This window comes from Natrix helvetica, assembly GCF_964273705.1.
Source record: "Natrix helvetica genome assembly, chromosome: 1".
In the NCBI taxonomy this organism is placed as follows: Eukaryota; Metazoa; Chordata; class Lepidosauria; order Squamata; family Natricidae; genus Natrix; species Natrix helvetica.
This window is the reverse complement of record NC_138548.1, coordinates 202,971,720-202,997,927: the sequence shown is the minus strand read 5'-3', so window position 1 is coordinate 202,997,927 and position 26,208 is coordinate 202,971,720. Positions and strand designations below refer to the sequence as shown.

Genomic DNA, 26,208 nt, shown 5'->3' with positions numbered 1-26,208 from the left:
ATAATAATAATAATAATAATAATAATAATAATAATAATAATAATAATAATAATAATAATAATAATAATAATAATAATAATAATAATAATTTATTTGTTAGCCGCACCCTCTCCCGAAGGACTCGGGGCGGCGTACAATAAAAAACACATAAAATACAAATATGGACAATACATACACAAAAATATAGACGTATACATGGAGGAGGTAGACAGATGAATGGAAACAATTAAAATCGCAATTTAAAATCCCCTAAATAAAATTACAAAATTAAAAACCCGTCAGGAGCGATATGATCAAACTATGGTTGAGCCAGGCCAGCTACTTGGAATAGGTGGGTCTTGAGCTTTACACGGAAGGAGCGGAGGTCAGAGGTAGTCCTAATATCCGGAGGGAGGTCATTCCACAGGGCTGGGCCCGCCACAGAGAAGGCTCTGCTCCTAGGCGCCGTAACAGCTCCAGAAGGTAGTTGCCAGAATCCTAATGGTCAAAAGAGAGAATGCAGATCAATGAAAGGAAAATAGTTATAATCACCACAGACACCACTAACATTAGCTTTAATTACAACTGAGATTGCTATCTAATTGCTGTATTAATTTCTCATGAAGCTTTAACTTCATTGTCCTCCAGAGGACATGCTAAATGATAATGTGATTGATTTGGCCACAGTTTGGTGCATTTTGCAAAAAACATATACAGTATACATAAGCATAATGTTGAGTCCAAGTTTAACCTTCCAGCTCATGGTTTTTCTTCAATGAGACTGTACTGAGGAAGCTCATATTCTGTTTGCTTTTAAAACAAAGGAAAATAAAACTTACTTTAAGTAGAACACTTGGATGGACAGCAAATCAATTTCATGAATAAATAAATAAGAATTTATTTCCTGGTAAATTAATGGTGGACATGCCCATGCAGTTTTAGAGGGGCGGGCAACAGCACAACAATGGTTTGCTATTGCCATCTTCCTGGAAAGTTGTTTTCCATTCTAGCTTATTTCCCTGTTGTTTCCCAGTTGTCTCCCATAAAAGGACAAGGCAGAGCCCACAGCCCAACCAGGGGCTTCCACTTGCTGAGGAAGAAGTTTGCAACAGAAGTTCTTTCCCTCAGATGAAGGTGGCTTCTTCAACCAGCATCCTTGAGATAAAGCAGTCTTTATTAACTTTAAATGAGATCCAATGCTTACAGAGGGCTCTGGGTTGAAAGAAGCTGGTCAAGGAGCTATCAAGGTCTTCTGGGATCCTGCCTCACTCAGAAAGGTGGCAGTAGATAAAGATTCCAGGAAGAGTCCAATTCTATTAAAAGCAAAAATTAGAAAATATTAGGTCTACTCATATTTGCATGCAACTGGTTTATTTAACAACAGGACCGAAGTAGTTTGCCACTGTCTTCTCCTGTTTTCCCCCCAACCTTCCAGAGTATGTGTGTAGGAATCTTTGAGTAAGTGTTGACTCCTGGCGATGTTTGGACTAGTCTCTTGAGTTTTATTGAAGTGGTTTCCCATTTCCTCCTTCCCAGGACTAAGATGAAGTGACTGGTTTTGTGCCTAAGGGGACTCGAGGGATTCAGTCTCCTGGTTCCTAGGCTAATACCTTAATCACTACACCAAACTGACTCCCCCAGCCTTCCAAACCAACCCCTAATTTCCTGATGGTCTCTCGCCCAAGTATTCCCCAGGCTCAACTCAATTTAGTTTTTCATCACTTGGGATTGGTTAAGCATAGCCATCTGCTAACAGGGTTGAGACTTTATCTGTTAGTGGATGGGCTCAGGTCTGGGGGGGGGTTGTTTTGTTTTTTGCTGGGGGAGAGAATGAGCTCTGAAATGGGAAGGCCAAATTGTTTCAAGACAAGACAGTAGGGGGAGAACTTGCATTCCTGGCCGAGTCAGAGATGGAATGGGGATTCCTGTGGAAATCTCCTAGGGTCCTTCTTTTCTTCTGGAACAGACCACACATGCACCAAATCCCTCACCCTGACTGTGAGGGTAAAATGCTCTGCCTAAAAATATCCATAGCAGGTTTGTCAATGAAAGAATTGGTTGAGGCATATTGAAGCTCTGGGGGAAATGCTAATGTTTGTTCGTCACACAAACACACATCTTTCCTCAGCTTTGAAAATCTGAAAGGAAGAGTAAGAGCACTTCCTACCAATTCCCTTGGTCCTGAGATTTTTCCAGTCCTTTCTTTGAACGTAAGTGCCATTTTCACAGTATTGCTCATTTGCTTCTTCTGAAACCCAACTTTCTTCTCATCATTATATGCCCATAATAGAGAGAGAGAGATCCCTATTATAGACAAGTAGGCTTCAGGCTGACAGGATCTACTTCCCTCTTCTTTTAACTGGAATTGCAAGTTTCCACCAAATGTAAAGAGGTACTATAACATGGTGACTCCCAGAGGTCAGAGGCAGCTGCCTTGTGCATTGCCAACCCTACACCCTGGAAGAAACTGTATGTGGGAGGACAAATATGCATAATGAAAAAGCCAGACAAATCATTTTTAGATTTTACAATTGAGATTGTGAAGGCTAAAGTTTAAAGAATAGCATACAACACAGGTCAAGGCAGACAATTGCTGGATTCTCACACTGATGTGATTTACTACTCAGTGTGTCTGTAATCAGCCAATTGTAAGATATCAAACTATGGCTCAGCATGATGCAAGTATGACTATAATTTGATTTGTGATCATTATACAATGGAGACAGAAAGACCCCTGTTGATCTAATTCAACTATCCTGCCCTCTATCAGATTTCTATCTATTTGCTTCCCATTCTTGACCTTAGCATTGCACCAGGAAATTACATGTTACACTTATCTCGGATTCTCGGATATAATGATTATATCTGAGATATAATGATTTTGTCCGAGAATAAGTTTTGGCATACTCCCTGATTAAATCTTCCCACAAAACTCTCTCAAAATATTCTATTCTTTCTCTTTTTGTTTCTTGGATAGGCTGAATCACGAGTCAATGTAAGGAAAGTAGAACAAAATGTGGTATGAGGTATTGATGGGAAAATAGGATCAGCCTTTTCTGATGCAAACTCTATCATTAGAAAAATGTCTCTAAATCTAAGATGATATAATCTAATCAATGGCAGGAATCCATGGAACACAACATATCACCTACCCACTGACCAAGGTTTGCTAGAATAGGAAGCATTATGCAAGATTTTTTGGGCTTCCCCAGAACTGAATTCCCCAAAATGGAAGCCAAACAAAAGTCTTTTCCTTCTTCCCAACCATGGCACAAAAATTATCTTTTTCCAACATGTCTGTATGATCTTATCTTTGTCTCATTCCTTAATTATAAGTGAAATAGTTGAACTGGGCTGATGTGAAGTTGTATATTCTCTTTTATTCTGATACTGTGCAAGAACAGTCATAGATTTTGCAAAATTGGTTAGACTGTAACCTTGGAAGGAAGTGGGGAGACCAGCAATGACTTGAAACAAAGACAATAATTGCAGAATAGCCCAACTCAAATACAGGTGATGAAAGGCAATGGCAAAAAGTCAATGAGGTTTACCATAGATATTTTTATACCTACTCAGCTCCTGAATGTGAAGGACTAAGTTTCCACCTCTGAGATCATGTTTCGATATGTACTGAGGCAGTAGATGACACTTCTCCTAAAATAATTTTGTGCTAGCAAACCCAGAGAAAAAAACAACTAGAAAAGGAACAAAATGAAAGTAAATCCTGTTTCTTTTCAATCATGAGAAGTTTATATATTTCCTACTATTTCAATAGATGCATCGATTCATATTGAAATCACACACCAGGCACTCTGTTAAGCCATGCTGCTTTTGGTCTGGTTTTGTTTTGCAGGATATGTGAAATCAGTCATTGTGGGTTTTCAGCATGGTCTGAATATATAATATTATATGTGAATCTGGCCACCCAGGGTTTTTTCATGTTTATAAGAGCTTACCCTAGCACAGCGATGGCGAACCTTTTTTGGCTCACGTGCCACAAGTGGGGGGAGCACAGGGGGGCCGTGTGCGGGTGTGCCGCACCCATAATGCAATGTGCGACCCCCCCAGTGCGCATGCGCGCACAACGCACGACCCCCCCATTTTTACATGCTTTTTTCGCCCTCCCCAGGCTCCAGAGGCTTTATAGGAGCCTGGGGAGGGCAAAAAGAGCCTCCCCCGCCCCCCCGGAGGCCCTCCGGAGGCTTCAGGGACCGTCCGGAGGCTTCCCTGAAGCCTTCGGAGCGCTCAAAAGGATCCTCCGAGCAAACTGGAAGTGACTTCTGGGTTGCTCGGAGGGTCGTTTTAAGTGCTCCGAAGGCGTCAGGGAAGCCTCTGGATGGTCCCTGAAGCCTTTGGAACGCTTAAAACCACCCTCCGAGCAAACCGGAAGTCACTTCCAGTTTGGTCAGAGGGTGGTTTTAAGCACTCCGAAGACATCAGGGAAGCCTCCGGATGGTCCCTGAAGCTCGGAGGGTTGTTTTAAGCATTCCAAAGGCTTCAGGGAAGCCTCCGGACAGTCCCTGAAGTCTCCGGAGGCCCTCTGGGAGGGTGGGGGAGGCTCTTTTCACCCTCCCCAGGCTCCTATAAAGCCTCTGGAGCCTAGGGAGGGCAAAAAATGGCTTTTAAAAAGGTGAACTCAGCTGGCCAGCGCGCGCATGCGTGCTGGCCAGCTGACAGGGCAGCGCCTCGCGTGCCCTGACAAATGGCTCCGCGTGCCACCTGTGGCACGCGTGCCATAGGTTCGCCATCACTGCCCTAGCATGATGAAAAGCTCTTGCCACCCACCAGTTGCATTTAACTATAACAGCATAGCCAACTTTGGCCTTTCCAGTAAGTTACTCAACACATCTCCAGACAGACCCCTATTTCTCCTTTCAAGACTTCGTGCAGGTGGGTTCTGTGGATTCTCCAGTTGCCCAGAGCAAGAGGAAAAAGTGAAGCAAAGGGCTATGTCCACTGCAGTCTGAAGCAACCAATAGAAACACTACAATAAAGCCATCTTGGTCCCAACTTCTAGAGTCACCTGACTGCCCTGTTGACTGGAAGCATCACTGATTTTGCACACCTTGAAACTGGCATGGGCTGCTGTTGGTTTAAGGGGGAGCCCACCATTTTAATGCCAAAAGTGCAATGGCTGATGTCTCAGATATAGGTTGGGGACAAAGGAACACAGCAGACAAAATATGTCAATAAAGCACCATGGTTAGGTGCAACTAGATGATGCCCTCAAAACAAACTGTTGAGGAGATAACATTTTAAAGAGATGTCCAAAGTGAGTCCAGGTTCATGCATTGCACTAAACCATTATTTAGCCACATTTTAAAATAAGCCACAATTAGTTTGATTAATATAAGACAGGAAGCCGTAAACAGTGATTTTGTAAGTCATAATGACTGAGTTCACTGAATACCTTAAGCTAAAAGCAAATCAATTCTGACTTAGCATGTGAATCCAACAAGAGATAAGGCCTCTGGGCTCAACAGGCTACTAGCTGTTGGCTGTTAGATAAGCAAAGCATAAAGTCTTCAATTCATGTCTTGGATTTTATTCTAGACAGCATTACAAAAAGTGCATTAATTCTTAACTATTTGAGCAGGCATTTTCTATGTAGTTTTTAATCAGTCTTTAACACATTAAAACTAATCTCCTGAACCTTTGAGGTATGTTAGAAGAATCATTTTATCAGTGCAAAACCCAAAGGCTTAGTTATTACAATATTATGTGAGGCCATAAATTATACATTTCTTGTACCAGGGTCTCAATGCCAACTATGGTGGGAAAGCAATTTAATGCCCAGAATAGTTTTCCCCCAAACATAGCATCCCCCAAACATATTTTAGAGCCAGACAATGTTTCTTGTTTCCCCAAGTTTTCTTTTTCTTTTCTTTAATTTCCCCTTCCTTGCTTTCATTCTCAACTTCCTCCTTTCTTTCTCTCTCCCTCCTCCTCCACCCACTATTGCTGATCACTTTTCTTTGATAAAATGTCTGAGGGAGAGGGATGGGCACAGAGTTGGCTGCCAGCAGAGTGGGAAAGTACAGTGAAGAGTAAAAAACATCCTAAAGCAGAGAAAATAATGCTTAAACATCGACTGGAACCAGAAGGACAACCTCAGTGTGGTTGGTTTTTTTGTTTTTGTTTTTTGCTCTGGCCTGTTCTTAAGTTGTTCAGCCACTGGTGGCTATTTGTGATATCATCTACCCAGGCTTGTGTGTCTGTGAGTGCTTATCCCTATCCCTCCAGTTAACCAATTTGCTCAGGGACTTTAAGCTATTTTATCTTTAGCTGTTTAAGATGAACTCAGTTTTATGCATTTTCTGTCTTTTTATTATTGAGATCTTTTATTATATTTGACCCTCAATGAAGGCCAGTTTAAGAATGTTTTAAAAGAATAAATAATATTAATAGCCTAATATTGATGATTGATTTGCACTGGCTCTGGGTTGGTAAATTCTGTTAACAGTCACATCTCCTTCCCTAGACTAATTGTCTTCACTAATTGTCTTCTTCCTTCCCAATCCCACCGCAACTGAATTCCTTTCCTTCCTAAAAACATCAGGCATTCCCTCCTTTATTTGACTTCATTTACTTCTGAATGGCAAGAAACTTTGTCAGGAAGATAATGCCAAAGAAGAAAAACTAGAGAAGACAGATAGGAAGACAGCCCCCAAACTAAGGCCTGGAGACTCTGAATAGACCTGACCCTGAAATTGTAGAAATTGACTCTTTTCATCTCCAAATAAGGAATGACCCATTCCCAGAAGAGATTGTGAAGGAAAATGCTGCCACAGATAAGGGCCAGGAAGTGGCACTTTGTCAATGTTTGAAAATAAGTCTCCTGTGATTTTATTAGGGCATCCCTCCAACCCTGACAGCAAGCCCATTTTGAGCCAACCTGAATAGACTGTCTTCTGAATGTATCAACATGCTTTTGCTTTTATTAAGCATTGGTTAGGAAAAGGAAAAAGTTACACAAAAAAAGATGGGAAACATAACAAAGTAAAAAAAAAAACTTCTGTAAATTATGTATCTTTTAATTCTTCCCTTTGTGGGAATTATTGGAATGACATGAATGAATTCTTTGCAAAAAGGGATGGCCTCCAGAATTGTCCTGTTCCTGAAAAGGAATTATGGAATATGAATTGAGGAAAAAAAATGTGAGCAAGCAACTCAATCATAGGAGTGTAACCTCCTGGCTTCTCTAATTCGATATGAAAGTTGCAGTATAAGGAAGCCAAAAAAGTGTGGCTGTTGGCCATAAAAATTGTCCAAGTCAAAAATGTCAAGAAGGAAAGCCTTTTATTAACAGACACAACCCTACAAGAAAAGATGGCATACTCTTTTGGGATCTTCAATGGTTTTGGATTAGGGGAATGGCTTCTCACACCAGTGCTAACAAAGCCATTCATCTTTTGAAAAGTTTTATGGAAAGAAAATAATTCAATAGACAGTCCACTCAAAAGTCCAATGAGAATTATGTGTAGGATCTAGAGAAACAAGATTTCACCCATTGTAACTTATCTTGTTAACAAGTCCCTAGATGCTACACCTGATAAAGTGTGCCCGTTGGGTTCTATGCCTCTGTCTTCTGCCTTAATTTTACCTGTATAATGAGCCCCTACATATAATCAGTCTTCTTACACTCACTGTTTTCTATGGAGGTTTCCACACATTGCATGACCTTGGAAGCTGGAAGTAACAGCAGTGGCAGCAACCTCTTAGATGCCCTTCCTCTAGAATCATAAGAACTCAAAGACTTGGTAAGCAAGGAACCCCAGGGAAATAAAATAGGACATTAGAAAGAAAGTGTGGGATCTTTTCACTTTGATTCTCGAATAACTGGAATCATAAATTTTCCTGTCCCTTTTTTTCATCATTAACCTTAGGTAATTCATTATCCTGAGGATGGGTAATGATTTTTAATGCTTATTTGTAATTCTATGAACATATTTCTGTAATTGTATTTTAAGAATCCTTATATTGGAGAGAGGATATACAGATCCATCCTTCCTTCCTTCCTTCCTTCTTTACTTCCTTCTTTACTTCCTTCCTTCCCTGCTTATCAGCCAAAACTTCAGAAGTGATTACTAATAAAATCCAATTGAAAGTAGTTAAATGTCAGCCTCACAATATGTAAAAGCAGCTGACAGTCAACAAGCTAAATCAATATGAGAAATTTAACCAGGTTATACTTTGATTAAATCATTTGAGGTCCCATCCCCCCCGCATTTTCCTGCAGCCCTTCCTTTCCTCATCTTTCCTCACTACAAAAACTTTGCTATCAAGCCAATCTGTTTCATCAATATACTCATTATCTCACCAAATTCCCTTCCTTTTTGAGGTTCTGTGCACTTCAACTGGTCAAAAACCTCCAAGTCTTTATGACCTAATTACTTGTTTTTGTCCCCCACCCCCATATAATATTCAGAAACAAGGATTTGTTTGATTTTTTTTAAAGAAACCTGAAGTTTCCTTCATAGATCATGACTGCCACTGAATAACACACATGCAATAATGTTGTCTAATTGTGTTTGTGTGTCTGTGTTTTAAAATAAATACTGTAAGATCCAAAGGAACTATTTCAATCTGGGACAGCAAAATGAGTCAGAAGTCTGTAAAGATTGAAAAACTATTATCCCTTAAGCTTTAGTCTATTATCACAGAAGCTTCATGCACAAAAACAAGGATCCATGAAAGATAAGAAGACAATAAACTTGTTGAAGATTCAAATTGTTTTTAACTCACAAAAATTGCCCCTTTTCTCCTTTTTCCTTAAAGAAAACTGCAAATCTGATCAGAGCAGAACTATATCAGAAGAAATTGATTGTATAGCACAATTCAGCCATTTTCCTCTTTAAACTTTTTTACCCACTCCCAATTACTTTTTTCTATGCAAAGTTGAAAAAGATAAGAATAGGGATACATATCCTTTGTTCCTTCCCAACTTCTTTTAAAAAACAAAAGAGCTAAGAATTCAACTCTTCCAGATAAAGCAGCTCTTGGTAACAAAATAGAACAATTTTGTCCATGACTTAGCATGAGTGCATGTCTTAGAGTGCAGATTATAGTGAAATTTTGTAGAGAGGTATTCTAATCCCCATTCACCTGAACAGAAATTATTTCTCCCAGAGATTGGCAAATGCAACTCCATAATTATTGACCATTGGTACTGCTGTCCGGAATTGATAACAATTGCAGATCAAACAATTAGAAGGCATATAGAGCCCTGATATATATGGAATTGAAGCCTTAGTTGCCCTTTTCCAATAATGTGATAGTTAAGCATGAGTAATTAGAATCAGAAAAAGTTAGGATAGCCACCTGCAGTATTTGGATATCCTTCAGTTGATAGGTGGAATTCTATAATACATACAGATAACTAGCTAAATGAAAAGAGCTGTATAAGTGATTGTGTAAATGGCTAGATATATTCATATTAACTTTTGATTTTACAACACCTGCATAGATTTTTAACATTACCTTTGTCTTTTGTAAACTGTTGTTCATTGACATATTTATAGATTGAGGGAAAAGAACAATAGAACTTCAGGACCACATAAATCATAAGGTAGGAAGAGATTATTATATCACAGAGAATTCTGAAGGATAGCTATGTATGACAGCTAATATCTGGATTAATTTGCAATTCAGAAGGAACTCTCTTACAGGGAATGAACCTGAATATCACTACTAGGATTGCACTCTTTATTTCAATGGCCATTTCAAAGAGAACAGAATACTTAGATCAGAATGGATTTAACTATAAGAGGAATGATTTACTATTAAAATGTATTATTGTTTTCTTTGCATTTACTTTTATATGCATGTATGTATTAGTCTTATATTTCTTATGTAAACAAACAACTAGATCAATAAATTTTCTATTCTATTCTATTCCATTCCATTCCATCACATCACATCACATCACATCCATAACATTGTACATAACAACTCTGGGGTGTTACATATCCACAGTGATTTCTTTAAGGTTAACAAATCAAGGCTACAGATCTGGATAATCACTAAATGATAGCAAAGAGTTAGAGTTTTCTGTATTATTATTATTATTTTGTGTCATCAGATGGCCTTCTGGATTTTTGCAGCCCATGTCTGTTTGCCTGTGTTTGCTATTGTGCTATATGTTGGATGTATCTTGGCTGGGATGTAAAAAAAGAACAGAAAGTTCACCAGCAAAATGATGGTTACCGATGCCAAAAGGAGACCTGGAGAGGGTTACTGCACTGGTCGTCTTGCTTCTCCTGGCATTCAATTAATTTTCTCTGTCAAAGTTCAGATCCATGGATCGTGACAATTACACCACCAGCCACCCTGACTTTCTGCTCCTTGGCTTGTCCACTCGGCCAGAACAGGAGCACTTCCTTTTTGTTATCTTCCTCGTTCTGTACCTGCTGAACATGACTGGGAACCTGCTCATCATCCTTTTGATCCGCTCTGATGCCCGGCTCCTCCATGCACCTATGTATTTCTTTCTCAGTCACCTCTCCTTTGTGGATGTCTGCTTCACCTCAACTACCATTCCCAAGATGCTGCACAATCTGCACACAGGCTGCAAGAACATTGCTTTCACTAACTGCATGATCCAGATGTATCTCTTTCTGGCCTTTGCTATCACCGAAAACTTCCTGCTGGGTGCCATGGCACTGGATCGCTTTATGGCCATCTGCCTGCCATTACGCTATCCTCTGCTGATGAAACCACTGCAGTGTCATATCATGGTATTTGTGGCATGGTTGCTGGCCCACCTTCATGCCCTCCTGCACACTGTCTTGATGTCCAGGCTTTCCTTCTGTGACCATCTCGAGATACCTCATTTCTTTTGTGACTTCCAGCCTTTAGTGGTGATGGCCTGCTCTGATAAGAGCCTCAGTGAAATGTTGAGTTTCTTTGAAGGAGGAACAATCATTATTGGCAACTTCATTCTCATTCTTGTCTCCTACATTCGCATTGTCCAAGTTGTGCTTCGGGTGCCTTCTGGACAAGGTCGGAGCAAGGCCTTCCAAACCTGTGCTTCTCACCTGATTGTTGTGACCCTCTTCTATGGTTCTGCAATTGGGGTCTATTTCCGGCCCCTCTCTTCCTATTCTGGGGACAAGGACAAGGTGGCCACTGTTATGTACACTGTGGTGACCCCCATGCTCAACCCCTTCATATATAGCCTAAGGAATGCAGACATGAAAGCTGCCCTCCACAGAGCACTGGATAAACTAAGAAAGGCTTTGCAGAAGCCACAGACTATCAACACCTGATGTCAAATATTTGGTTGACAGATCAAATATAGAAGAAGTATGGTTCTGTGGAGAACTTTATTCGATGGAGCATTTTACACATTTAGCATGTTTTTTCATTCCTTAAGGATGTTTTTATTTTTAACCCAGTATGTGAGTCTTCATATTTTGTTTTTTTTTAAATAATATACAGAATTCATGTTAACCTTCCTCAGCTAAGTGCTCCCCAGAATGTTGAACTACACCTCCCAACTAGCAGTCGACCAGTGTAGATAGATATGGATGATGAGAGCTGTAGTCCAACCCTTGGCATGCTGGCTATCTCAGAAAACTACATAAGTATCAAGTGCCTGAAGAACTGGCTCTGCCCACTTGCTTATGGCGTGCATAGAGCACACAGCCTCGAAATTTGTTAGGGGCTTGAAGGGCCATTCCCCCCCTACACACACCTACACACACTTTATACTATATTCTATTCTTGTATTAACTGCCTTCTAATGGGGTACAAGATTTATATGGTTTTTATGTTTTCAACTGTGCACTTCCTAGAATCGCTCTATGAGTGGAATTGGCTGTTTCTAAATTTGATGTGTAAAAAATTAAATAAAGGAACGGGTATTCATAATAATCTGCATAAAAAAGCTGTCCTAGTTTTGTCATTAACTGTAAATGTGTTAATCCAAAATAATTACTTGCGGTGATTAAATGGTGGTCAATCATGATTTTGGTTGTAGAATTAACAGGACCGATAATTGTTAAGAGGCAGTGCAGTGCAGTGGCTAAATAGTTGGACCAGAGAGATCTTTGCTCATCTATGAAGTTGTCTAGATGACTTTGGGCCAGAGATTTGCTCTTTCCCCAGAATAACTCACCAGTTAGGAGCCATGATACTTTGGTCATCTCCAGTGGTGGGATTCAAATAATTTCACAACCGGTTCTCTGCCCTAATTAGATTTCTTCCAACAACCAGTTCACCAAACTGCTCAGAAAGTTAACAACCGGTTCTCCCAAAGTGGTGCAAACGGGCTGAATCCCATCATTGGTCATCTTACATTTGAATTACTGCAAAGCACCTGATGTAGGGCTGCCCTCGAAGACTCATCTGGTGCAGAATGCAGTGATGCTGACAGAGATGGGCATGTTGCATTATGTGCACATGTTCCCTGATTGCCATTGGGCTTGGGAGTACATTTCAAGGTGCTGGTTATTACTTATGAAACCCTGTTATGCATAAGGCCAGGTTATATTTGAAGGACCATCTATGTTTTAATATTTTCACCTATCTGGTCAGGGCAGCAAGAATGGCACACAGAAGATCTTGTCAATTAAGCAGTGTCATCTTATAGAACTTGGGAAGCCTGTCTTCTAGGAGATGGCTCAGAGTCATTATGGAGTCCCATTTCCTCCAAATGGGTATAATAAATACAAATAAAATATGAGTGGAATGAAGGATGATAACTTGCCCACATACATTTCTTCTGAAAGAGACATGAGGAAGAAACATGCAATGACAATGATCAGTCTTCAGTCATTCTGCTGTTGAAAACAAACAGGTGAGAGTGGATATTTCAGAAATCTGATTGTGGCAATCATCTAAACCTACTTAGGTATTTATTATTTATTTTCCCACCTCATGTACAGGAACTTCCTGTTATTATTTATTCAAATTTGATTAAAAATGTCAAGAAGGAAAGCCTTTTATCAACAGACTCAACCCCACAAGAAAAGATGGCATACTCTTTTGGGATCTTCAATGGTTTGGGATTAGGGGACTGGCCTCTCATACTAATGCTAACAAAGCTATTCGTCTTTGGAAAAGTTTTATGGAAAGAAAATAATTGAATAGACAGTCCACTCAAAAGTCCAATGAGAATTATGTGTAGGATCTAGAGAAGCAAGATTTCACCCATTGTAACTTATCTTGTTAACAATTCCCCAGATGCTACACCTGGTAAAGTGCCCATTGGGCTCTATGCCTCTGTCTTCTGCTTTAATTTTACCTGTATAATGAGCGTCTACATATAATCATTCTTCTTACACTCACTGTTTTCTATGGCGGTTTCCACACATTACATTACTTTGGAAGTAACAGCAGTGGCAGCAACCTCTTAGATGCCCTTCCTCTAGAATCATAAGAACTCAAAGATTTGGTAAGCAAGGAATCCCAGGGAAATAAAATAGGACATTAGAAAGAAAGTGTGGGATCTTTTCACTTTGATTCTCAAACAATTGGAAGAGGGGTCTTATAAATGTTCCTCTTTTTTTTAATCATTAACCTTAGGTAATTAGTTTTCCTGAGGATAGGTAATTTTTTAAAAATGCTTGTTTGTAAATATATGAACATATTTCTGTAACTGTATTTTAAGAATGCTTACATTGGAGAGAGGATATTCAGATCCTTCCTTCCTTCCATCCATCCATTCATCCTTCTGCCTGTCAGCCAAAACTTCAGAAGTGATTACCAATAAAATCCAATTGAAAGTAGTAAAATGTCAGCCTCACAATATGTAATAGCAGCTGATAGTCAACAAGCTAAATCAATATGAGAAATGTAACCAGGTTACACTTTGATTAAATCATTTGAGGTCCCCCCCCCCCACATTTTCCTGCAGCTCTTTCTTTCCTCGTCTTTCCTTACTACATAAACTTTGCTATCAAGCCAATCTGTTTCATCAATATACTCATTATCTCACCAAATTCCCTTCCTTTCTGATGTACTGTGCACTTCAACTGGTCAAAAACCTCCAAGTCTTTATGACCTAATTACTTGTTTTTGTTCCTCCCATTTAATATTGAGAACCAAGGATTTGTTTGATTTTTTTTTAAAAAGCTGAAATTTCTTTCATACATCATGACTGCCACTGAATAACACACATGTAATAATGTTGTCTAATTGTCTGTGTGTGTTTTGAATAAATAACTGTAAGGTCCTGAGGATAGGTAATTTTTTTAAATGCTTGTTTGTAAATATATGAACATATTTCTGTAATTGTATTTTAAGAATGCTTACATTGGAGACAGGATATTCAGATCCTTCCTTCATTCCTTCCATCCTTCTTTTCTTCCCTGCCTGTCAGCCAAAACTTCAGAAGTGATTACCAATAAAATCCAATTGAAAGTAGTAAAATCTCAGCCTCACAATATGTAAAAGCAGCTGATAGTCAACAAGATAAATCAATATGAGAAATGTAACCAGGTTACACTTTGATTGAATCATTTCAGGTCCCCACCCCATCCCAATTTTACTGCAGCACTTTCTTTCCTCGTCTTTAATTACCAGTACTTATTTTTGCCCCTCCCATTTAATATTCAGAAGCAAGGATTTGATTTTTTTAAAAAAACCTGAAGTTTCCTTCATAGATCATAACTGCCACTGAATAACACACATGTAATAATGTTGTCTAATTGTGTTTGTATGTTTTTTAAATGAATAACTGTAAAGTCCAAAGGAAGTGTTTTAATCTGGGGCAGCAAAATGAGTCAAAAGTCTGTAAAGATGGAAAAACTTTTCTCCCTTAAGCTTTAGTCTATTATCAAATAAGCTTCATCCAGAAAAAACAAGGATCCATGAAAGATTAGAAGACAATCAACTTGAGAAGATTGAAATTGCTTTTAACTCACAAAAATTGCCCCTTTTCTCTTTTTTCCTTAAGGAAAACTCTGGTCACAGCTATATCAAAAGAAGTTGATTGTTTAACACAATTCAGCCATTTTCCTCTTTAAACTTTATTACTGACTCTCAGACACTTTTTCCTATGCAAAGTTCAAAAGGATAAGTATAGGGATACATATCCTTTGTTCCTTCCTAACATCTTATAAAAAATAAAAGAGCTAAGAATTCAACTCTTCCAGATAAAGCCAGCTCTTGGTGATAAAATAGAAAAATTCTGTGCATGTTTTAGAAGAGTGCAGATTATAGTGAAATTTTGTAGAAAGGTATTCTAATCCCCATTCACCTGAACAGAAATTATTTCTCCCAGACGTTGGCAAATGCATCTCTATAATTATTGACAATTGGGACTGTTGTCTGGAATTGATAACAATTGCAGATCAAACATCTAGAAGGCATATAGAGCCCTGATATATATGGAATTGAAGCCTTAGTTGCCCTTTTCAAGTGCTGTGATAATTAGGCATGAGTAATTAGAATCAGAAAAAGTTAGGATAACCACCTGCAGTATTTGGATATCCTTCAGTTGATAGGTGGAATTCAATATTTTCCCACCTCATGTACAGGAACTTCCTGTTGTTATTTATTCAAATTTGATAACTTTTAAAATATATAAAACTATCCTATATTATTGCCAAAGTGGGCCTGCCAAACATTGTTTTGTTCAAACAGATCATTCTCTTCTCCAGGAATTGCACTACTCCAGTGCTTCTCAATTATTTTCTGTCATGCCCCCCCTAGGAAGAAGAAAACATTTCGCGCCCCCCGCGCAACTGTAAATAGTATCATTTGTCTATAAAATTGTTATAAGTACACCTCTGCATAACACTGTATCCTTATTAACGTATAAGAGAATAAAAAAAGAAAGAAATGTGGATCAATTTACAACAAAGAATAGCTTTATTAACTGTAGCAGAAAAGATTTAAAGGAGCACAGGATTTAAAGGAACACAATATTAAAAAAAACTTTAACCTGCAAAACAAAAATATATAAAATAATTTGAGCTGAGCCCCCCTTTACGGAGCCTCGCGCCCCCCCCTGGGGGGCCCGCCCCACTATTTGAGAAGCACTGCACTACTCTAAGACCTAAGCATAAGATTACTACTATTTTATACTGCCTACTTATGTGGTTTTCTATTACCATTATTTTAATAATGCCTTTATATTGTTGTTGCAAAATAACTGACATTGACTAAAATACAAGATCAGATCATTTTAAAAGTGTGGCTTTTATTACTATTAGGGGAGGTTACAGCTGAAAGGAAGTTAGATATATACCTAATGCTATAAGAGTCACTTCAAAATGAGCTGGGTGACAAATAATAAAATAAAGTAAAATAAAAAAATAAAATAAAATAAAATAAAATAAAGTAAAGTAAAATAAAGTAAAATAAAAAAATAAAATAAAATAAAATAAAATAAAATAATAATAAAATAATATAAATAAAATAAAATAAAATAAAATAATAAAATAAAATAAAATAATAAAATAAAATAAAATAAAATAAAATAAAATAAAATAAAATAAAATAATAAAATAAAATAATAAAATAAAATAAAATAATAATAAAATAAAATAAAAAATAAATAAAATAAAATAAAATAAAAAATAAAATAAAATAAAGTAATAAAATAAAATAAGTCATTGTGGGTCCATAAGAAAACTTACCCAGTAGAAGAACAGCCTTATTAAGGCCAACTCAAAAAGTATTATGCAAATGTGAAGATTGATCAGAACTCCAACCTGGAAAACAATGTTGGAAAGCTTTCAAAGGTTGCATCAGTTGGAGACAGCTTAGCCCAGATAAATTTATTGCAGCTTATCCTTACAAAAACTTAACCTTAAGAATCCAATCCCGTGTAGATTCTACTCAGAGATATGCCACATATGAGTTTAATGAGACACCTTCCTGACACTAATGGCACTACCTGACTCTGTGGTTTCTTCCCCTAACCCCCCCCCCAAACTTTAACCTTAAACTGTCTACTGTGGACCTCACCTCATTCCTAAGAGGTCTGTTAGAGGCATGCATAAGCACACCAAGGTGCCTACCCTCCCTACTGTCTTAATGTCCCTTTTTATTTGTAACCTTTTCATGTATTCAAAATCATGTTCATACTTTTATCTGTTATCTTATATATATATGCTTGACAAAATAAATAAATAAGATTTTTGACCTATGGATTTGGAAAGAAGCCTTAAGAAGCTCCCTGAGACTGGAGCCTTAACTAAAGATGCCTTCAGTTTATTCAGACTTACTGCATCTCATGAGCTAAACTAAAGTTGCCCAATGTCCCAAGATGAAGTGGGCAAGAGCAATATCCATTACAAAGCAGGGAAGTTGAGACAGGGCCTTCCCATCCATTTTAAGCAGCCTTATAGCTCACAAGAGATGCCATCCAATCCTGGGGGTTGGGAGATCAGGACCAAATAACCCTCAGAACATTCCATGCCCTCAGGATATGCATCCACTTTTCTATTGCACACCCATAGAAGATAACACCTGGACTGAAAGTTCATCATAAAATGCACATATTCAAAACAGCTCCACTTTAAAAAAAAAAAGCATTCAAAACAGAACAAAAACAACTAACCTCACAAGTTAAATTTATGGGCTATTGCTATTGCTATAATCTCTGCATAGGTAGGAAAAAGTGGTGCTGACATCTTTGGGTGATTACTTCCGATTGCATAGAGTCAATTTGTAAAGCACACTGAGCCTTAACAAAAGATGTCCGGCTAGTTGAAATAAAAAGCTTGAGCTTTTAATTAAAAATGCAAAACAAAATGTTAGGCACAAGTGGTTGTGGTTGTGTGTGTGTGTTTGTGTGTGTGTGTGTGTGAATTACCAAGTAGCAATTCTATCAAAGAAAAGATGGGTCTTGCCTTTGCTCGATTTTTCCCCCCTTCTCATTCATGGCTTCTTTACTGGATGATAACCTGTCCAAATAATCGCAAAACTTCAAAGTTTTGCTAGTATTACTCAGAACACTGTTCAGGTTGTGCTCCTATACTCCCCACTCTTGCTGATGTTAAAAAAAAAAAATCCAAACAGGAGAAACAAAATTCATCTTAGTTTTAATCATGGTAGAACTATTAGCCTTACTTTGGCTTCTGAAGAAACAAAACATTACTGTTGGTTGAAATTGATTGTTAACTTCCCTTTAAAATGGCAGTTTATTTTTTTTTATATTTATAGAATTCTTCAGAACTGAATTATTTCTTCTAATCTATGTTGTTAATGAACTCTGCTTGATGGAACTATAGATGATTTTGAGAACTGTATTTTGGGACAATTTGCCAAACAACGATAAATGAAGCAAAGAAAAATAATATGCAAGTTTTGCTCATATCCATCTACTTGCCCCAAGATCTCTCCTCTCCTCAAATGACATGCCATCAAAGAACACAATCAACTCCAGGTAATTAAAAGCAAAGGATTGTAAGGAAGCTGTTCTAATTGTCCACTTTGTAATGCAAAATTGTGTCAGATTTGTTTTCCTTTTCCTGTTGAAAGTGTTGAAAAGGCCAGACATTGTCACAAAGTTCTCATAATAATGGTCAGATTACCTGCCTATTCCATAGAGAAAATAGCTTCCCATAAATACACTTTCTGACACATTATCATTTCTTTCTATGAACACATGATATTCTTCTCTAACTTTATCCCCACAATAATCATGGACATAATGATAGGACCATCCCTAGTGTTGCCATATCTCCAGAAAGTCACTATATGACAGCAAAAATTTAACTGTATCCCTTTGCCTCTATCTAGCTGCATGTTGGAGTTTTGAAGCCCAAATGCACAACTGTACCCACCATCCAGGGAGTTTCTTAATCTAGTAATCCAAGAAATAAAACAAATTGAAGTATCATACAAGATCCCTGAAAAGAATAACAGAGTTGGGAAGGGCCTTGGAGATGTTCTAGTCCAATCCCCTACTCAAGCAGGAGACCCTATACCACTTCAGACAGATGGTTGTCCAATATCTTCTTAAAAACCTCCAGTGATGGAGTATCCACAAAGCCTGGGTTACAAGGATTTAGCCTTGTATGTTTTTACAGAGAGTGGCATATTTTCCCATATTTTGGTAAAGTAATCTGCAGCATACCCCAAGCTTTGACCATGATGGGAAAGGTAAGGCAGCTTCGTGTGGTGGTGAAGATCCTGGCCTAGAAAACAGGAAATGGAAATGGTGAGTTCTTAGCCTCCCTTGGATGTGAAATCCATGAAATCTAGCTTGGTGACTTTTAATCAGCCCCTCTCCCTTGGACCAACCCTCTTCACTAAATTGCTGTTGTGAGTAAAGGAGGAGTATTAAGATGTTCATTGCCTTGAGTTATGTGTGTGTGTATATATATATATAAAGGTAGGATAAAACAACAACAACAACAATAATAAAGCACTACAAACTAATCCCATGAAAGCGAAGTTACAAAAATCCACTGACAATCCAAACTGCCGCCTTTGCAATGACAAAGTTGAAACAAAGTTGAAACTGTTTCACATTTAATATGTGAATGCAGCATAATCACACAAACTGATTACAAAGCTAGACATCACCAAGTTGCTAAATTAATCAACTGGTCATTATGTAAAAAATACAACTTACCTGTATCCAAAAAGTCATGAGAACATAAAGTAGAAAAAGTTGTCGAAAATGAGATGGTGAAGATCTTGTGGGACTTTCGAATACTGATGGATCATCATTTGGAACACAACACGCCAGATATTACAGTTGCCAAAAACTGAAATGTACAATTTATTGATATCGCTCTACCAGGAGACACCAGAGTTGAAGAAAAAAGAACTGGAAAAAAAATCACAAAATATTGCAACCTGGCAATAGAAACTATGAGATTATGGATGAAACAGGTAACAGTGATACCCATTGTCATCAGGGCACTTGGTAGCATGTCCAAGAATTTTATAAAAAATATTAAGAAATTGCAGCTTCTTGCAATAACACCAGCAGAACTGCAAAAAAATGAGCTACTTGGAACATCATAATGTAAGTCTTAAGACGGTACCTGGTTGATACCTAGAATGCTGGCAGCAACCCATATCAACCATCAGCATCAGTCAATATTAATTGTGATACATTTTCAATGTTCAGTTGACTGAGTTTCATGTTTAATGAATAAAGGTTTATGATAATAATAATAATATCTGCAACACCATCAAACATCCACATCTGCCTATCCCAGGTTCTTGGTAAGGACTTGATAGGTAGACAAAAATCCCAAACCCAGTATGAACATCTGGCTGATTGTGCGAAATAATAATAATAATAATAATAATAATAATAATAATAATAATAATAATAATAATAATAATAATAATAATAATAATAATTCCATTTCTCATTTGTTCCAAGTCTCTAGAGCCTTATGAGGAGACAGAAGATAAATATTTTTAAAAAATTATTATTATACTTTATTCATTAAACATGAAATTCAGTCAACTGAACATTCCAAAATGCATTATTATTATTATTATTATTATTATTATTATTATTATTATTATTATTATTATTATTATTATTATTATTATTATTATTATTATTATTATACGATTGTATCACAGCGGCCAGTTGTTTCACCGGATTTGGCATTAATTACTAGTCGGGCCCCACCCAGGGGCCTAGGACGTCGTAACATATTTTCGTAATATGTGTGCAGATCCAAGCAATGCGGCCTTTTGCATTTGACTGGTGGTGATTTTGTCAATTTTTAACTGTTTTAAATGTAATTCCAGTGCTTTTGGAATAGCACCCAGTGTGCCGATTTATTATTATTATTATTATTATTATTATTATTATTATTATTATTATTATTATTATTATTATTATTATTATTATTATCACCAACCATAAGCACCAGTCAAGTTCTGTTGACTGAGTTTCATGTTTAATTAATAATAATAATAATAATAATAATAATAATAATAATAATAATAATAATAATAATAATAATAATAATAATAATAATAATTTTAAACAATATTTGTCTTCTGTCTCCTCATAAGGCTCTAGGGACTTAGAACAAATGAGAATTGGAAATTGTTAATACATCAAGGAACAACATATTCTGCCTCCCTCCCATTTTAAAGGATTATTTATCCATGTTACGGGAAGGACAAAACAATAGTCCCCCCAAATCCTGGAAATGTAATCCTGCATAACTCTCTTCTTAATTGATATTGACTCATCCATGTCACCTGGTAGTGATGAGCAAGGGAATGTAGAATAAGTCTCTCAGAAATATGACAGGCGATCTAGTCACATTGTTCCGATCCCAAAGCTTTATGCCTGGTGGCAGCAATTGGCAAGTTTTCTTCTCTTAGTACATGGTGTGTGTACCTCTGCTACAGGGACTCCTTTGGCCTTTTAAGACTTTTTCTTTCCTGATTTTTGCTCCCACAGACCAAGCCTTGTAACATTGGTCACCAGATGCTGTGAAACTTCCAAGGTGGGATTTTCAAGAAGCTCCTTTGAATGCAATGAAGGAGCCCAGACTGAATTCAATTGGAGTTGGTTGGGTGGAAAGCAAGATGTGGCAAGAATTTTCCCCCTTCTTGCATCCTCTTTCCCCTGCCCCCCCAACCCGGCCTTTCATCAACACTAATTGGCTCTTGTGATCTAATCTAGTCTGAATGTTAATGAGAAGCAAGCAGGGGTTCCAAAGCTCCCACTTCCCCCTCCCTACACAATGGTCTACCTCCTTCCCCTCCCATTGCCCTTTGATATTCATGGCGGTAGGAGCCCAATTCCCACAGTGAACCACAGGCGGTGTGAGACAGTGATGGGCAGACTTGCCTGCGGGGGCCCCTCCAAGAAGACTTTCACAACTCCCACCCACTCAGAAACAGTAATGGCACCCTCTTCAATCTTCCCAACACACACAAACATGCAGCCCTAAAATGAGCTGTCGGATGGGGGAGAAATGAGGACCTACCTTGCTCAGCCTGCCAAAAGTAAGGATGAAGTGAACATCCTTCTACCAGAAGATCCTCGTGGATTCAAATTAAGAGCCTTGTGACATCCTGAAGGCATAACAGCTCTACATGGTACTGGTTTTATGAAGTAATAACACACATGTGGAAAGTATTAAAAATTCTTCATAGTTGGAAAGTCTCTTATCTGGAGAAGAAAGAAGGAAGACAAAGAAACAATGATGGCCCAAATGCACAAGATTTTTCTTTTTTTTTAATGCAGTTACTCAGTCCTGTCTTTGTGTGTATGGTGGATGGGGGGGATGAGAGTGAACATTTCATATTCATTTGGACCATTATGTAACATGTTCCATTCCTTATTAATATGTACCTTAAGACTTATGCTGTAATAAATCAATTTCACTTTAAAGAAACAAGGCATGGTTGTTTTTCCCACTGAGAACTCTTGAGAGTTAGAGAGCTCGGGATCCTACCTCAACTTTGAGAGGTGCGAAAGGGACAGAGGGGAGAAGATGGGGAGGGAGAACCCAGTTGATTTGTTGGCTTTTGTTGAAAGGGGAGGAAATTTTAAGAAAGGCAGCAAATGTCTATCCAGAAAATGTGAATGTCCTGGAAGTAAACCATATGTTTTCCCATTGCTTTCATCCTAGAAGAAAGCAATGGAAAAACCATTTCCTTATTGTTAAGAAAATTGAACAGTTGTCTCTTGGAGTCTTACCCTTTAATACAAGGTGGCATATTAATTCACTAGAAATCCATTGAGGACAGAAAATATCAGCAATGACAACTGGATGAAATTGCTTGTGTTAACATCACTTTGAAGTCAGTCCAAAAGCACCCAATTATTATCCACTTTGCTAGGACTGTAGACATTCCCAAAGCACTTGGTAAGGCAGGATGGAAAACGAACACCGAAGGACTGAATCCATGGTTCTGATCCAATTGTAGGTTTTCTTACGTGCTTATTCACAAACCATTTTGAAAAATGTTGGCTTTAACTTGAAATTTCCAGTTTGGCTTTAACTTGAAATTTCCAGTTTATTGCTTCCTGGTATCAATGATAAGCTAGCTATCATTGATTCAAATATCTCTATTCTGTGGAAAGAGCAATAATTGCAACAGTTCATAGTATTTAGTTATTTATTTAATAAAATACACCACAGTCAAAAATGCATGAATGACTGGTTTTGGGAAAATAGATGAGACATTTTCCCATCATCCATTAACATTCAGGAGGAATAGGTTGACTGTATATTTGGCAAATAGCCAGAAAAGAGGGAAACATGTGAAACCCGAATTCAAAGGAGACAATAAGAGGGGAAGATCTCCTAAATCTGCTGGCTCACCAATTTTCAGCAGACCCAGAAATGAACTGGATGTATTCTTGGAGGGCTTCGATATCACAGTTCAAATTGATTTGCAATTATTTGGCTGACTGAAACAGTGTAGAAACAGCATAAAATGTGTGTGTGTGTGTGTGTGTGTTTGTGTGTGTGTGTGTGTGTGTGTGTGTGTGTGTGAGAGAGAGAGAGAGAGAGAGAGAGAGAGAGAGACTGACTGACTGATATCCAAACCTGCTTACAAGTTTCAAATGTACTCAGAGCAGAATAGATAGTCCTTAAAATAATGAATATATCAAGATTCAGAAAGTCCTGCTTGCAACTGGCATACTTAGAAAACTAAAAGGCAAGAGATAGCTATTTAATTAAAATATCCCACCTTATGTGGATAATCTGGAAGAGTCTTTACGCAGTTAATAAGTTTACGACTGATAAAGAGATTGAACCTAGGATCTTTTAACCCACCCTGTTCCCCACCTGAAATAATATTCTCTGACACTACCTTAAACATATGGGATTTGCTATATATTTTTGCACTAAATTTGATCCCTCTGTCTTCAACAGACTTGACCAATCCTTTCCAATAAATGTAATACTTAGATTCATTGTGTAGCCATATCTCTTTTAAAACTCCAGAAATGGTCATCCATGCTTGCTCTTGTCATCTGATATTAAGCCTAAATATAGGAAATTTGGGTTCACGTTTTGGGTTCACATTTTAGCTTAGGGAAGAAACTTGCTATGCTTATTGAGGGAAATCAATGGCTACTTCACACACAAGGTTAAACCATGGGATTTATCAACCAAATTCCTGGCTTAGTACAATGTGTAAATCCAGCTAAATCACTAAGGAAGGTAAAGTCTCCTTCAAGTTGAAGGCAGGTCCTAGTAACTTCAGACAAACATCCAGACAGATTTTGTCCACATTAGCAATTTGACATGGCCTTCTTCCAGCATGTTTTTGGAACCTTTTGCAACTGTCTAGTTTACACCCTAGGATTCTCTGGCATTCTCCTACAAAAACTAATCAGATATAATTCTATATATTTTAAACCAGGTAAAGTTGTCTAGATGCTTCCACATACATTTGCAATGAATCCCTGCAAGTATCAGACGGGGTTTGTGTGAAAACTCAAGTGCAAGATTTAGATAAATTTGGGAAAACCATAAATTTATTAGGCTTTCTTTGGATTATTGTGGGGACTTCTAGATCTGGAATACTATGTTGGAGCAATGAGGTGATTCCCCAGCTATAAGTGAACCATTAAAAGATTTGTGTCCTATTTCATCAAATTCATCTGGATTTCCCTATGTTTGATTTGGGCAATTACTAAATTAAATCCTGTCTTGCTTTTTTTTAAATCTGTCTAGGCTCAGGAGGGATCAAACAGCTTCTCAATAAATTGTAGTATCATAAATTGCCAGTTCATATTATCAAAGGCTTATTGGGCATCCAAGAAGATCAATGCTAGCTGTTTCTCCGAATGAGCTTCGTAAGATTCCAATGTGTTCACAATAATCCTCATATTATTTTTCAGTTGTCTTTTAAGTAGGAAACCATTCTCATCAGGGTGTATAAATTCATTTATGAATCTTTTTACTCTCTCTGAAATTATAGAGGCATATATTTTATAGTCTACGATATTGGTCTGTCTCAATAAATGTAATTATGGTTGGAGTGCTGGCAAGCTAGATATAAGGTGGCCATTCTCATTCTGGTGCTTTCTTGAGGTGCATCTCCACCATAGGAGTTGACAGTCAATCATTTAAAGGACAGTAGGTTGGGAAAATCTCATACATTTCCCCCTTCCATTTTCTTAGGACTTACTTCAGAGTAAACATGCAGAGAGACTCCAATGGTAAATCATTTGCAGCCTTTTCTTGCACCACTCCTATAAGCTACTACAGCCCTCCATACTATTGCCATGACTGTGCTTCTGTTCACCTTGGGAAGTATTGTAGGCAAACATCCCACTGAAAACTAAGGAGAAAGACCATGCATATCTGCCCCATGAGGTGGCTCAACTGTTTGGTTCAGAATGAATCCAAACTGTTTTTATGGATCCTCCTGTTTTCTCTGTTTGCTTCCAACCTTCCCTCCCTCCCTTCCTCAATTTGCAAATGAATTTTAGCCTTGAAGGCCAAATTCCTGCATATCAGAGGTGGGAGGGGGGAGGATGTGACAAAGAAAATATCTTCTTGCCTACAAACAACATTCCTTCCCCCCTTTCTTCCCCTGCTGTAAGTGATTGCTCCACTTCTTCTCTGGGGATGGAAATAAGGCTATGAGTATCTTTTGGGGCCTGCACTTAATGCTGGGGATCCCATCTGTACTTACTTGAGAGAGCACCCAACTGATACTATAAGGTCTTCCTTCTGAATAAACATGCCAGGGATTAAACAGGAACAGATGCCATTTCACTTCCAAAAAGTCATAAAAGTAGTTCCTTTATATGTAGGAAACCCAAACAAATTCAAGATTTTACTAGATTATCTCCAATTCTTGCTACCACATCTTGCTATTTATACTGCACAAAGTGGTTAACTCATGAATATGTCCTCCTTTCATGTCTGCAGCTGAGCTACCCTTACTTCACTTCATCCTGCATTTTTTAAAACAATGGGTGGACCGTAACAAAAATTCAGGAGCTACTTTATGGTGGATTAGAATTCAAAATTTGTCAAATTGAATCCAGTCTAAAATGGGTGATTTGGGAGCCAGGTTCATCCAGGTTTCTTGAAGGCAAACCTCGTCAAATTCAGCTTTGGGACTAAGTAATTATCAATTTTGTTTAGGACTGCAGGGTTATCCTTTAAGAGAAATTTCATCAGCTGCCCCCAATTAATGGAAAGCATCTGAAATCATGTCCTTTGAATTGTCTTTGGCTTCCCTCTGAGAAACACGCCAAATGTCTTCCTGACTGAATGTGCACCCAAATTCTTACAAGAATTCCTGATCAAAAACTTACTGTGGGCATAGGTCATTTGGGCGTTTCTCACAGGAACAAAGCTG

At 37.9% G+C, this 26,208-nt stretch overlaps 1 protein-coding gene and 1 long non-coding RNA gene across 6 annotated transcripts; one reads left to right on the top strand and one right to left on the bottom strand.

Annotated features, from left to right (window-relative positions):
* Positions 1–446: 446 nt before the first annotated feature.
* LOC309383287 lies at positions 447–26,208 on the bottom strand. 5 transcript variants are annotated; one of them, XR_014173816.1, is made up of 5 exons: positions 25,534–25,787; positions 21,858–22,042; positions 19,514–19,649; positions 1,184–1,292; positions 447–477 (listed from the first exon to the last, which is right to left on the bottom strand). It is a non-coding gene; the product is annotated as an uncharacterized lncRNA (long non-coding RNA). The 5 variants fall into 5 exon arrangements; XR_014173815.1 differs by lacking the exons at positions 447–477; positions 1,184–1,292; positions 25,534–25,787 and adding exons at positions 18,269–18,404; positions 19,013–19,073; positions 26,165–26,208; XR_014173817.1 differs by lacking the exons at positions 447–477; positions 1,184–1,292 and adding exons at positions 18,269–18,404; positions 19,013–19,073 and having other exon boundaries at positions 25,534–25,784.
* Positions 10,278–11,246, top strand: LOC309384119 (olfactory receptor 1L4-like; the record flags this gene model as incomplete). The annotated part of the gene is made up of 1 exon (XM_081937306.1): positions 10,278–11,246. The coding sequence occupies one exon, from the start codon at positions 10,278–10,280 to the stop codon at positions 11,244–11,246; it is 969 nt and encodes a 322-aa protein (XP_081793432.1).